At 46.4% G+C, this 14,272-nt stretch overlaps 1 protein-coding gene across 2 annotated transcripts in view; it reads right to left on the reverse strand.

The window, feature by feature from the left end:
* The window catches only part of RECQL5 (RecQ like helicase 5), a 38,314-nt gene that overhangs the window by 3,265 nt on the left and 20,777 nt on the right, over positions 1–14,272 (reverse strand). For both annotated transcript variants that reach the window (XM_086624078.1, XM_086624079.1), the window contains exons 8-15: positions 5,480–5,707; positions 3,927–4,026; positions 3,418–3,454; positions 2,573–2,631; positions 2,352–2,428; positions 1,775–1,868; positions 1,172–1,312; positions 45–718 (exon numbers count right to left, since the gene is read on the reverse strand). In XM_086624078.1, the coding sequence (XP_086480204.1) occupies positions 45–718; positions 1,172–1,312; positions 1,775–1,868; positions 2,352–2,428; positions 2,573–2,631; positions 3,418–3,454; positions 3,927–4,026; positions 5,480–5,707 (1,410 nt within the window). The remainder of the gene's footprint in view (positions 1–44; positions 719–1,171; positions 1,313–1,774; positions 1,869–2,351; positions 2,429–2,572; positions 2,632–3,417; positions 3,455–3,926; positions 4,027–5,479; positions 5,708–14,272) is intronic.

Raw genomic sequence — 14,272 nt, forward strand, 5'->3', positions numbered from 1 at the left:
GCTCTTAATAGGGCAACATAGGAGCAGAGAGGCAGAGATTTTACCTGGATTTTACATCTATTTCTTCCTGAAGGAGTTCATATTCAGCAGCCTGGTGGGTCTCAAAATCCTCCTCTCTCTCAGTCAGTGTTTTTTCTGTCTCTCCCAGCTCTTCAGTCTCTGCCTGGGACCGTCCAGTCACACCTTCTCCAGAGACATCTTGGTTTTCCTGAGGTAGTGGTTTCTCGTGACACATGCTTTGAGAAGAAACCCGAGGTAGTGTGCTTGCAGAACAGCCATCTTCCTTTGCTGAGCTGCTACTTTTGGCTTTAGACCCACCTTTGGGGAGGGAGAAGAATTTGGAAATATCTTGTGATTCTTTTTTAGCTGCTTCTGCAAGCATTTGCTGCTTCTTGCTAGGTTTGGACTTCTTAGTAGTGCTATCCCAAAGGGCAGCTTTTGTGTCTGGACTGGGCTGCTGTCCCTCCTTTTCAGGAAGGAGTTCTTCTACCCCAGCACTCTGACACGTTGCTTTGGTTGCTGTTTCTTTCTTCTGGAGAAGAGGGTTTCTGGAGTCCAGTTCCAGACTGCAGTTGCTCTTCTCTTGCCCATTTAGACAATCTATTTCTTTTTTGACAGGCTTTACATCTGTCTCCTCCTGGATTTTCAGCAATTCTGAAGCTGTCTGGAACAAGCTGGATTTCTTTGGAAATCCTGCTCCCACACGCTTGGGTTTGAACTAGGGAGAAAGGAAGAAGAAATTTTGGATGTGAGAGCATTAAGGAAGCCCTGTGTGCAAAACCTTGAAAGGAGCTAAGTTTCCATATGCAACACACCACTGTGTACAGCTGTAAGCTGGGGAAGGCTCTAAAACTGACTTATCATCACAACTATCAACTGAGACAACAGTTGATGATGGATGAGGTTAAAGTCATAGGCCTGCAATAAGGAAACAGACAGCATCCTTGGTCAGAGCAAGACGAGAAAAACTTATTTGGTGCATGGCCTGCACATAGACTGTATTCACTAACAGGAACCAGCATGACTAGTTGATCTCACTCTAAAAACTATGGACAGACAGAGAAAGCAATTCCAATTGAAATACACAGCTATAGCCAGGCAAAGGGCTTAAAATGAAATTATAAAAAAGCACACCATTCCCTCCTTGTCTATCCCATCTGTACTCACTCACCGAGTACACTTGGGATGCAGGGAGGAAGTCCTCTTCTGCTGGAGACACAGATTTTGTTTCCAAGCTGCTGTTCCCACCAGTTCTGGACCCAAACACTGAGAACAACTCTCCTTGTTTTGAGGCTTTGTTGATTTCTGCTACCTGGAAAAGGAACAGAAATATTCTCTAGTGGCCAGAAATCTATCCTGCCTCCGTACGTACTAAAAGGCATAGTGGCAAACCAAATGTCTCCCCTGAAGAGACACCTATCTCAAGAACAGAGACATCTCAAAGAGACTTATGGCAACCAGCTGACCTAAACCAAGGCTCGTCTATCAGCGACAGTCTGAGGAACTCCCCATTCCCTTTATCGATAGACCTAGCGGATATCTGGATACGCTTGCACTGGTATGTAGGTTTCCAAAGCCTGTAAAGCCAACAAAGATGTGAAACTGACGTGATTCTGGGCCCTCCTGGAAAAAAATATCAAGAAGATTGACTTGGAAGACATTCAAAGCAAAGCAGAGCTTCTCCTTCATCTTTCCCACACAAACCCTGCCCTCTTTTCCCTCAAGCTGAGGCCACACCATGTTCAAGGGCACAACAGCAGACATATGGCCATACCTTCTTTAGCACCGTTGCCTTGTACGAGTTAGCCATTTTACTGGTTTGGAAAGCTTCATACTCCAGGTCCACAGCACAGGCATGAGGGTCTGACCTGTAACACAGGCTGGGGTGATTTCTGGCAAGACACACTTCTATATCTGCAAAGAGAACACTAATGGCTAAGCATCTCCCAGAAAGCACAAAACTCACTCCCTCCAGAGCAAGAATAAGTGATAACTTCCAGTAAATCCTAAGGGATGCAGCGGTGAACTGCTGGAGAACCGAAAGAGTGGTAAAAGCAGTTCTAAGCCCAAGTCGGCTTGTGCAGCTGCTCAGTTTGAGAAGTACACTATCCCCATCTCGTGGGACAGGCAAGAATTGCATCCTCCTAAATCGAGCTGATTTAGCAGGGATGACACAGGAGACCTCACACCTGATCCTGAACACCACTGTAAGAAGGACGCTATTAAATGAAGCTACCTCCCTGGACCAAATAACAAGGCATTCCCTGAGAGTTGTAATGTTGCTCAGGGAAGAGCAGGCCCTGTGTAAGGGGCTCAACATGCTACCCCTTTTCTCTCATCTAATCTCATACCCTTTTCCTCCTGCTGCTGGAATCTTTTGATTGGTGCTCAAAGCTTCTTCCAGCATCTTCAAGCAGTGTTCTCGTCCCTAGGAAACATGAGATACTCAGACATGATCTACAGAAGTCATAGTGCCCGGTGAACTTCCATTCCTGAAGGAATAAGAGCGGCGCAGGCAAGTCTGTCATTCTTTGCAAGTCAACAAGACTGAACGTTAACCAGCATTTCTTACCTTCACTGTGAGCTTAGAGATCCTTCTGCTGAAGGCGTCCTTCAAGGGGCAGTCTGCACCTACCACAGAAGAGACATTTGGAAAAGGTGTCACAGCAGGCCTGAGGCTGATGGAGAACATCTCAGCTGGCGCTGGGAAGGTGCCAATCCAGTACTGCTTGGCATGCTCCTCCCTGCATAGTCACCCCAAGGACCACTACAGTCACCCTTTTTGACCTGGAGAAGCTACAAACTCCAAGAGTAGGCAGAAGCCGAAGTGGGATTTTTCTCTCTAGATAAGAACATCTGCTTTGCTAGTTTATGACTAACAGCTTTCCAAAACCTCCTCATCTCAGGAACCCCTTTTTCAAGGAATCCCAGCTCTTGGGAAACTCAACCCTTTCCCGCTCCCTGCAACACCAACCAAAAATAAAGAGGCTGAACAGAGTAACATGAACTGCCAGGTATTCTTTTACAACAGGGTAAGAACTGTGTTGCTAGACAGGGCCTCAAGCAGCACAGTTACAAAAGGCAAAGTTTTTCAGCATTTCCTTTTTCAGCATTGCCCAACTGAATACTGCTGCATAACCACCACAGAAATAGCCTACAAAGTCAGGTTAGACAGTTTTCCTTCTCTCTTGCTTATTTGGAAAAGTTGTTCAGAGAGATGCATTCCATATCTTCACCCCAACCAAAGCTAAGTTCTGATCCATCTTCTCCAGCCAAGCTTTCACGGCCAAAAGCCTAACCTCTGTGCCTAGGGATTGATACCTCCAGTGCTGATGCTACATAAATTACACGCAGCTGCAAAATACAAGACTTCCTTCTCCCAAAGAAAACCCACTATAAATCAAAGAAGGTATTTACTTGGAGGAACAAAATCTTCCTTTTCTGGTTCTTTGCCCTGGAAGAAAACAAAGATCAGTCAATCGTTTCCATTCCTGCAACACATATGCAGGTCTAGAAGCACAAAAAGACGCATTTTATACCCCTGCTCCAGGGAAAATTAATGCTGAAGTTACAAAGGTACTGAAAAGGCACAAAAATGGGGTAAAGGAGACAAAGGATGAGAAAGCCAAAAGCCTATAGCTTTTACTATAGGAATATGCAAGAGAAGCCGAACGGGGAAATTTATTTTTACTAATAATTAGCACTGCAGAGAAATGAGTACGTGAATAAGCTGAGTGCCTTCATATGATGGACTGATGCAGAACATGGAGACCACAGCAAAAGCAGAGATACAGAAAGCGAGGAACAGAATGAGCAACAGTGAGATGCAATCATTTACTTTCACTGGTGCCAGGAAGCCTTTCTGTCTGTAAGAGAAGCTCACAGCAAACCATCTGTGAGTCTCTTACAAAAAGACACCAACTCACTTTGCGCAGACTCATCTGCTTTTTGTAGAAGTTGTCCCACTCCCGCTTCCGACTCTCTTCGTTGGCTTCATCCCAATTCCCACTGCTTTCTTCATCATACCTGGATAAGGCAGGAAAACAAGAGGAACATTTCTGTACCTGCAGCATTAACTGGGGGACAGGCTTTGGAAAGCCGGGGCCATCCCAATATTTACAAAAGATGATGTATTTCACATCCTTTCTGAACAAGTTTTAGCTCTCAGTTTCACTGCCATCCCTCAACCTGGACAGTAGTGAGTATCTTCCAAAAAATCACGGAATTTGCTAATCCCACGAACTAGTAAGCAGTAGCATGAACTCATAGCACATAACTAGTGCTCTGAGAATGGAGGGCTCTGCCAGCTTCTCCCGTGGGGTTGAGGAGTCGCTGCCTTGTGTCATGCACCCCATCTGTCAGCCATTACTGCCCTTGGAGCAGAGATGGCAGAAAGGGCAAAGCATCCGTTCCTCGGTCTCAGTTGTTCACAGGCTGTGGTATTAAATGCAATCCTCACCACTAATACACGGAAAGGCAGCACTTGGCTCTTGCCACACACAGCCCAAGAGTTTCCTGCCTTCTACTGCTGTCACAGCCAAAACTTCCAGGTGTCACAAAGCAGAGGTTTAAGGCTGTTGACTACTACGACTTCAAAGGCAGAGCTACAACCAATTCATGGAGAGGCTCAACAAATCAAGTGGCACACAGTGTGTTGTACCACAGCATTGGTTGTGTCTTCTCAGGTCCTGAGATCGAACACCAGCTTAGGTCACAAGAACACCAGTTGCCTCCTGCTCAGCTGGACTTGCCGGAATGACGAAGCTATCAGTCTCAAGTTGTCTAAGCTAAAACAGAGGGCCAGGCCAGCCCACAGCACTGTGCATCCTGGCAGAGCTTCACGGGCAGCACAATCACTGCAACTCAGCTGGAGAACAAGGAGGAAGAGGAGTTGTCATCTCCACGCTGCCAAGCAGTGCATAGAACTAATTATGTTTCCCACTGCACATCTTCCTTTTGCTTCCAGCCTGATAGGGAAAAACTAAAATTTAGCCATATGCAGAAGCAGCTGACACTGGCACTCCATTACCTCCTCTGTGATGACTAAGTCCTGTCAGTAGCCCCCAGCCTGCTGGCCCACAGACAGCCATACTAAGTCAGGAATGAACTCTGGATTGTGTCATGCTTTGCTGTCACGTTGGTCTCAATTTAAACATTTTTGATCCTTGTGACTGTGAGCGGGCTGAGCCTACTTATTGCTTTCGAAAAACTTCAGGCTAGTTTCTTGAACCAATTACGTTCTGCAGGGCAATTCTTAGGTCAGTCCAAACAGCTTTGGGCTCTCTGGGACATGAATGCAATCAAGGATGCCAAAGTGTGTGGAAAATTAAATTCCAGCTCCTGCTGCCAGGAAGTTACACGAAAATACCACCACACACAAACATGTACTGAAAATAGGAGTGGCTGGGCCTGCAGCAGGGAGATGCCTCCTTCTCCCTGACTGCTTCTATGAGCTGAGTTTAAGCTGCCAAGTACAGACCTGCTAAAACCTCTGCAGCCTCTCCTCCCGCCCTCGTACAGCTCTGGGTCATAGCTATCCCAGGAGGAACCTGACGGCCCAATGCAGGTTTTGCTCCAGCTGTTGCTGCAGCGCTCCAGTGACTCCAGTTGTCTCTTCACTGCCCCTGGGTTCTTGCAGTAATCACAGCACTTGTTACAAGCTGGGGTGACATCGCCAAAGTACTTCGCTATGGCAGCATGGCGACACCTAGGAAACAAAAGGGAAAATGACCTGGTAACTATTAACAAGAACTCCATCCTCCATATGCAAGGTGTCTTTTGATAAAGATCTGAGTCTTTTTTTTTTTTTTCCCCCAGAGAATGCCCATTCCAGCAGGAATCACAGAGATTAAGCCCTGGAACAGAACTGGGGGTCTGTTCCTAGCACCCTGCTTAAGGTCTCTCTGCCTCCACTTCCCCACATGCAAAACAAACAGTGGTGTCAATCTCTTCTGCTAAATGCTTTCAGATCTTTGAGATCTGCAAAAGGTACTGTGGATGAAACATGCAGTTATTAATTCTGCATCGTTGGCCGAATATATTCCATGTCCAATCAGAATGGCTCCAGGATAAACATGTAAAGAGGTCCTGTTGATCCCTACACATCCGAGTTCAGAGTATGTCTGCATATTTCACAGTGGAGAGCTTCTAACTTTATTGCTTGTGGTTTGAAGGTGAACAAATCTACATTTGAAGAAACAGGAATGTAAACTAAGTCACAGAAATAGAGTCCAGATGGTTCACAAGGGACCACTATTCCGATAATAACAGCCGTGGTCTTGGTCCGTTGACACATCCTTCAGATCAGCAGCCCAAGTTCAAGAAGAGTCCTACATCCATAAAAACCCGTCCATTTGCTTAAACAGTACTGCACAACCAGTCCTATCAGCCTTGGCAAACTAGCCATGCAAAGATGATTAGATTCTTCCAGGAATTTTCGAAAGCTTTCTGGCGGACATCAGTGCTTTTGTATGTAAAGAAGAGTTTGGTGACAAAGACATACTCATTAGCAATACAGGCAGGAAGTAGTTTCTCTTCTAGAACACTAACTTAAACCAGTGAAGACATTGATTTCACCAAATAAAGAACAACCAAGCTGTTACTTTTTTACTTTTTTCCTTTTTTAAGAAAGCATGTAGAATTCAGAGGAGCTTTTTAAAACTTGGGTTTCACAGCAGAGGTGGCCAGTTGTCTCTTAATCAAAATGCTGATACTAGATATGCAGAAACACTTAATTCATCAGGCGTTTAGAGATCAAATCCTGCAGCTGAGCAGCAACAAAAGTCATTTCAGAAGAGAATTATTTTACTGCAAGGAAGAACAAAATGGAAATTTTTCTTCTCTACCAAGGAGTGCTCTAGTTGGCTTACCAACTTCATCTGCAAAAAGTGGGTCACAGAGGGGGAAAAAAGAGTGAGCACTTCATTTATTCTTATTATAAACCCTTTAAGGCATGTCTGAACTTGCCAGAGATCTCACAAATGCAGTTTGCTTCTCAACTGGTGTGCGTGCACGTATGTGTCTGGGGGCAACATAATTGCATGTCCACCAAAGCATCCCAAACCAACCCTGCAGCTGGCTCGCCCATTCCCACGGCCTAGGAGGGCAGCTTGCCAGGCAGAGAGCGAGTGAAGCAGCAAAGCAGCAGGTTACAGACGACTGTCGCCAGAGCAATGAAACGTGCATGCCAAGGCGCGAAGGACCTGGCGCTGCTCAGGTAAGGAGGGCTGCAGCTGGGCGACGTGGCGCTGCGCGGTCTGGGGCACCGAAGGCAGAGACTTTGTACCCCTCCATACTACAAAGCTGGCTTTATATCCCCCTGCAGAGCCGCACTGACTCACTCCCATCTTGCTCTCAAAGAGCTCCTTTCACATGGTGGGGAAGGGTGGGGGGACCGGGATGGGGACAACACATTTGATCCCCTTGTCCTGCATTTCCAAAAGAACTACTGGTGCTGCCTGTCCTGCCAATGCAACGTGACTACAGAAATGTCAGTGAGCTGCAAGTCAGCTTTTTGTTTCCCCGAAAGAAAACAGGCAGGCATTCTCATTAGTCCACGTCTCTTTCTCTCACGCACACTGATCTGTATTGGAGTTAACCGAGGCATACAGTAACGGTCAAGCCCTCTCCTCGCCTCTACAGCCTACTCACCAGGCTTATGCTGGGAAGGGACATCCATACACCCCTCTGTCCCTTAATGCAAACAAGAGAGATGCCCCAAGGGAAGCAGAGATCAGCTCTGAAGACTCTGGAATTTAGAGAGGTTCTCGTTTCTAACCCAACAGGCTTGTAAAGCCAAGTCCTTTCCCTCCAGCTTCCTGTAACTGCCTGTAAGTTCCTGCACAATTACCCAAACTGGAGCCACAGCCCCATTTTACCCCCACCCCAGCAGTGCTCACAAGTTGGGTCATCACGAAATTCAGTTGCAGAACTAAGACTGCAGTCCTACAGTTAGAGTTAAAAGGCCAAAACCAGAGTTACCAATACAGATGCTGGGAGGAACCTCTGGATTAATGCATAACTGAACACAAAGGGTCCTGAAATATAGTTGGTTACACATGAACATGTGGTGGGGAAACTTCCCAAGCCACATGAGCACCTGACTAATGCCCATGAGATGGAGAACTGATTTACATAAATTAATGGTAGTTTGTATTATTATACATGTCCTAAAATGGTTTCATCTTTTAAATACGCAACTGTATTACTTGCCTCCCCCACCCTGCAATGGAAGTATGCATGAGCTGACCACTGGTCTTTAAAATGTCTAAACAAAATAATTATTTAATTTGAGACATCCCACCCCGGTTTTACATCATGGGATAGGATGAAGAACAAATAGCAATCAGGTTTAAGAACATGTTTTTGTCTGTGGCAATACATTTCAGGAAAGTGCTAAACTGCCCACCCGGCTGCCTGCACCGTGCCTCCTTTTGGTCCTCCTTCCTTTTGTACACCAGGTAAAACAAGAGCCCTATTCCTGCATCTGACAGAAACAGATGAACTGTCAGACAAGGAAAGTCACATATCCCAAAAGAGGCTCTGTCTCTCCCAAAACATACCAGAAAAAACATTCCCTCATATGAGCCAAAGAAGGTACACAGCCTCCTCAGAAGAGCTCCCCCCCAAAAAAACCCCAACAAGTCTTGGAATAAAGCCAAGAAATTAAAGCGTTAAAAAGATAAAAATCATATGAGGACAAATTATTTACGTAGATGCCAGCTGCTGAACAAAAGCCATTTAATGAGCTTTATCAAACAGAAGAGCAAATCACAAGGTTGATGAGGAATAACAGTTTTGCACTTGTCTGAAGGACTGGATCCTTTGTGATATCAGCCAAACTTTGACAGCCCTCCGAGACAAGACAGTGGGTGTCAGCTGTACCCAGAACACAAGAAGCAAATCAAAAGATTAAATGACTTGGCCCAGGGCACGGAGCAAATTCACCACCTGAGGATCATCCCTGGTGCCCTGCAGGGGCAGACCACGCTGCATTGTCCTGATTTCTCACTCTGCCCTTCCAAAACACAAGAGAAAAGCTGCTTTCCCCGGGAGTCGCACAGAAACTGGGCAGCATAAAGAAAAGTTATTTCCGTTAACACTCAAACTATCACAAGGAATCAATTCTAAGTCCCGCTCCAGAAAAATCTGTAATTAAAAGGAAACAAAGAAAGGATCTTGCTGGGAGGAGATGCACAGAGGACGCGAGCAACAAGTGCTGGTGCTTGGGCGCTCTCGGAGTTCGCGCCAGCGGCTGGCTCGGCTTGCGGTGGCTCCTCGCCGCCCACCCTCCTCCTCTGGCACACTTGTAACAGGAAACTTCCTATCTCCAGGACAACCAATAACAAAAAAAAAAAAAGGCAGAGACAACAGCTGGCTGTCAGCAGCAGAGCAGAGCGGAGCCGAGCGAGGAGCGAGACACAAGCCAGGAGGAGGAGAGAAATGACATGAAAGTTTAAGAAGACGGAAAGAAAACCAGAGGAGAAGAGTTTGCAACGCGCCCGGGGTAAGGCTGAGCGGTCGCTGGTGTTCGGTCAACCATAGCACCTTAACAGGCAGCTAGTTAGCAAGTAGCTGGAGCTTTTGTAGCTCTCTGCATGGCGAGCTGCAGAACTAGCCATCGAGCAGAGCTTGCTAGCCTAAATTTGTTTGCAAGGGACACTCAGGAGCAAAGGCAGCGAGAAAAAAGCTTTTCACAGGATTGCAGAACGCTGCGCCGCAGCCGTACTGCTAACAAAAGGACCCAGCCTGCGGTCTGGCTTTGCTTCGACAGTCAGAGCAGGAGCAGGCAACCCCTTTGCTGATTAGAAAGGCTGCCTGCTCGTTCGGCTGTTGCTGTTACGGAATGTGACCTTAGCTGATAAGCTGGTCTAGCACTGGGCACTCTCCAGCAACGACTGGATATATTAATACTCAGTGCGGACAAGGGAGCTGCACGAGTAGCGTACGTGCCGCTAGCCAGTGGCTGCCAGCACGGGCAAGCGCCTCTGAAACCAAGTGGGTGCCAGCCACAGCGTTTCTCCAGAGCTCCTCCCAGCTGGAGCTAAGTTTTATCTCCCAAATCCTGAAGCAAACAGAGAGCTTAGAAAACAAACCCTGGTCGGGGAACTGGCATACTGTGCAAGTTAAGCATCTGTGTCCAATAGAAATAAATGGAAAGATTTTACACAGCTTCTAACAAGAGCATTAAAAAAAACCCAAAAACCCTCAGCTAGTGTATCGGGCACAGAAGTTGGTTCACTATTCAAAACAGCGTGAGAAACCACCGCTTTGAGAGAGAACACATACACACACATACACAGCCCATGGTTTATGGTAACAAGACCATCGGGTCTGAATGCAGCGAGAAGGAACAGGAAAAGGATCCCCCAAATACATGAAATTACCCACTGCAAGCCTTGGTTTTACATGGAGGAGTGTCCCACAACCTGTCCTCCCATCTGTGTTTGCTGCTGGGTGTGGGAAGGGGGCTGGCAGGGAGGCCATATAACCCCCATTTTCTGCCATCTGAAGCCCATTTCCTGCAGCTCCTAGCTGCTCCTAGCTGAGCCGGGACCCCCCGCCTGTCCCCGGAGGCACTGGGGCAGGCAGCTGTTTGCAAACAGGTAGGGGGAGAGGCAGAAAGCCAATTCTCACAGAAAAATGTCTTCCTGATCCTACACATGCCTTTAGGAAGGAATGTTCAAGATCAGGTATTTCCACTTCTCTCCATTCCCATTAAGGTGTTCGGGAGGTCAGGTCTTTCTGACCTACGAGTTGTACAAACACCCAACTGGAACTGCCTGAGTGAGAAGATCTCGTAGTTAAGGCCCACACGCCTCCAGTCTAGCCCTGGGTTCAAAGCGATGGAGGGAGGTTTCCACCCTGCTTACGATAATGAAGGGTCTCTGCAGGTTGTTTGTTGCAGTTAAGATGGTTTCTCAAATAAAGTCCGGGAAAAACAAAGTTGGGTGGGAGGAAAGGAAGGCGGGAGGAGCGAGGGGAGAAGGGCAGGGGAAGGGAGGGATGCCAAGTTTTCCTTGCCAAAAGAAAATCTGACTGGGTTTGGCTGGGGGCTTGTCCAGCCACAGCCATGCTGTACACACGCGGGGTGCGGGAATAAGCAATAGGAACCACATGTCTGGATAAAAGCAGCAGGACGTGGCTTGTGTTACAGCTGTCACGGCGCACGGCCTCAGCCCAACTGCAGCAACAAGTGGTTATGGCAGTGGAAGTACAAAATAAACCAAGCTGGATGGAGCAAATCCTTTCTGTAACACCCCCCTGACCTGCACCGCTGCGTGCTGGACGGTGGGGACTGCACGAGGGTGTAAGAGCTGGGTGAGCAGAGCAGCACCCACCCCTCGCCTCCGTGCAGGCTCTCGCCACCACCCCACACAACCACAGCTGATAACGTTCAAAACAGCTTCTTTCGAGGAAGCAGCTGTTGTAACCTTCAGTTTTGAGTTCCAAGTGGCATCTTTACCAGGATTAGACCAGCATATTTCAAAATCTCAAAAAGGCATGTAATTTCTGAGACCAGCCAAGGGCAGCACACAGAGGTGGCTGAGAGAAGGTGTTTCCAGCACTCTTAAGGGGCTCCAGCTGCCTTACCTCCAACACCAAACTACTGATAGATCCCAGTATGTTTGTGAAGTAACTATTTACAAGGCTTTCACACAGCTACCTCTCTGTCAGCTTCCTGGGAAACGGTTATTTCGCTAATATTAGAATAGACTTTCAGGCTGGATTCAAGCATCAGCAACCCTAAAAAAAAGTTCTCTTATAGAAGAGCTACAGGTTTATTTTTAAAACTGACCTTTTCCTTTCACTGATGGCTCTGTGCTTTGGTTTCCCCACTTCTTAAAAATGGGACTAGTAGTGAGGAATTATCTCAGAGGGTTTTGTGGACTTGTTTGTGGGATGGGCTGGAGAAAGACAGCGTGCTCTGTAGAGGGGCAGAAACTCTCAGCTCAGTGCCCTAATGGGTACCTCGGCTACTGAAATTGCTATTGCAGGGAATTCTGTCCCTTTTTATATTAATCTAAAATTAGGTTGTAGGGGAGGGAAGGAACATTTACAGTGCTGCCTCTAAACCAGTCTCCAAATACTGAGTGGAGGAGATGACAGGGTATTCCAGCCAAATGGCTACCCAGTCAGGGCAGCCTTATAACTGAAAGAATGTGTGGCCTTCTCTTCCAGAGCAGCTGACAAAGTCAAAGCTTTTCTCCCATGACATTGAGCTGCAATTTACCATTTTGTGTGTGTGCTGTTAAAAAGCTGAATTCTCTTGATACTGAAAACTATTTTCACCTGCTTGGGAATGAATTTTTAGGTTCCTCTGGCTCCACTCACTCCTATTTTAGAAAAAAAGGGCTTGTCTGTGAACTATAGTTACCATCCACATGGTTGGTCAACTACAGTCATGGGAGCAAACATTGCATGAACAATGAGCAGGGAAAACCAGGCACTGATAATATGACTGCATTTCTATAGCCCTTTTAATCTCAATGGTATATTACAAACACAGAACAAAAAACAATAGCATAGGAACCATGACATGTTCTGCCAAAGTACTGAACTGTAACAACACCGAGCAGCCCAGCATTGTTCTGGGACAGGGAGCAATGCAGATCTTAACTGTGTGAAATCAGAAGCACATTTCAGGAAACAAGAACAAAGCTGGTAGACTTAGGAACTGGCCAAGCCTTCATGTTTTTAAGAAAGTGGCCAAATAGAGTCAGAGTTTATTATGAAGTTCTAGACCAGAATAAAAAGCATCCTGTCCCCTTCAGCTGCTCAGCACTCTTCTTCCAAGAGGCTGGGATTGCTTTCTAAGATTTCCTACTAAATAAGCTACCACAATCCATACAGGCTTCCCATCCCTGTATTGGTTCAATTTCAGCCAACTTATTTGACCTGCCTGAGTCCTGAGTAAGAATACCAAAGTATTTGCTTCTCCACAGCCACAGTCTTGGGAAAAAGACAATGTTGCAACGAGAATGTTGTCCTGGCATTCTGCTTGCTTGGGCACCTGAGGGAGGTCCTACTTTGTAAGGTCTCTGGATCACTGCTGATATGGGCAATGGGCACAGTGGACGATATTGAACTGTGGACTTCACTGGGACTTGCTACATTAGGACTAGAGGCATTGGCAGCTTCAGGGCACCATCAACAGATGCACCCCTCCAAAGCTTCATCTCCATTTTTAGGTTACTATAGCAACAAACCCACACAAGCAAAGATTCTCAGAGGGACTAGAGTAAAACCAATGGATTAGGGTCATGTCAAGAGAAATAAAATCCTGTGGAGTATGGCTGGGTGAGGAGCAACCAAGAGTGGAAGTCATGCTTTCATCTACTTTCAAACTAAACAGGCTCAGTAACTGAAGCATGACAAGCAGTTAGCAAGCAAAGGGCATTTCATTTTGTACCTGCAACAAAACCAGGGACTTACTGTCTTTCTATCTAAAGGTTTCAGAGCATGTTAGAGACTTGGACACACAACAATTAGCAAGCAAACCTCTGATGGTGGTTACGTGTTCTGCCACTTTGCAGAGATGAAGTCACCCAACAGAAGGATGGGATGACTTATCCAAAGTCACACAAACAGTAACATCACTGGCAGGCCAGGAAGACTGCCTGCATTTACTAACTTCCAGTCCTGGGGCTAAGCCACAAACTCAAATTCATGTTCTTTGCACTGAAATAGGCTGCTCAAATGCCACCAGGGTTATAACTAAACAAGTGTTTCATTCTTCAGCAGTAAATGTAAACTCACCCACTCCCTACAGTTCACCTTTCGATGCACCTGTGTAGACACACAGATAAGATACAGCTTTCTAAACAAAAGACAGACCAAAAAAACCCAATCAATTTACATCCATTCCAAAATACTTACAGCAACTTGACCAGCTTAAGACAGCCAGAGGGATGTGGGACCCCACCTTACATGGTCATCCCAAAGCTCTTTTTCTCGCTTGAAGCCTGGAAGCTACCACATACAGCCAGTTCACAGTACCAAGAAATCCTGACCCAAGGCTTTGCTCTTGAACATCTAGATTGAGGCCTTTTAATGGCTTTATTCTCAAAAGGGCTGAGCAGCCAACTTCTTTGAGTGCTTCAATATGGTGTAAGTCCATTAAAACAGCCCAGAAAAATCATTTCAGTGCTATTATGGCAATTTTCACAGCTTTATTCAGTGGGCACAGCAAGATGAATCTGCACTAAAAACAAGTAGTAGCACTTTCTGGGAATCTAAATCTACAGAAGGCCTAAACACAGGACATGCTGCT

This window comes from Tauraco erythrolophus, chromosome 20 (genome assembly GCF_009769465.1).
Source record: "Tauraco erythrolophus isolate bTauEry1 chromosome 20, bTauEry1.pri, whole genome shotgun sequence".
In the NCBI taxonomy this organism is placed as follows: domain Eukaryota; kingdom Metazoa; phylum Chordata; class Aves; order Musophagiformes; family Musophagidae; genus Tauraco; species Tauraco erythrolophus.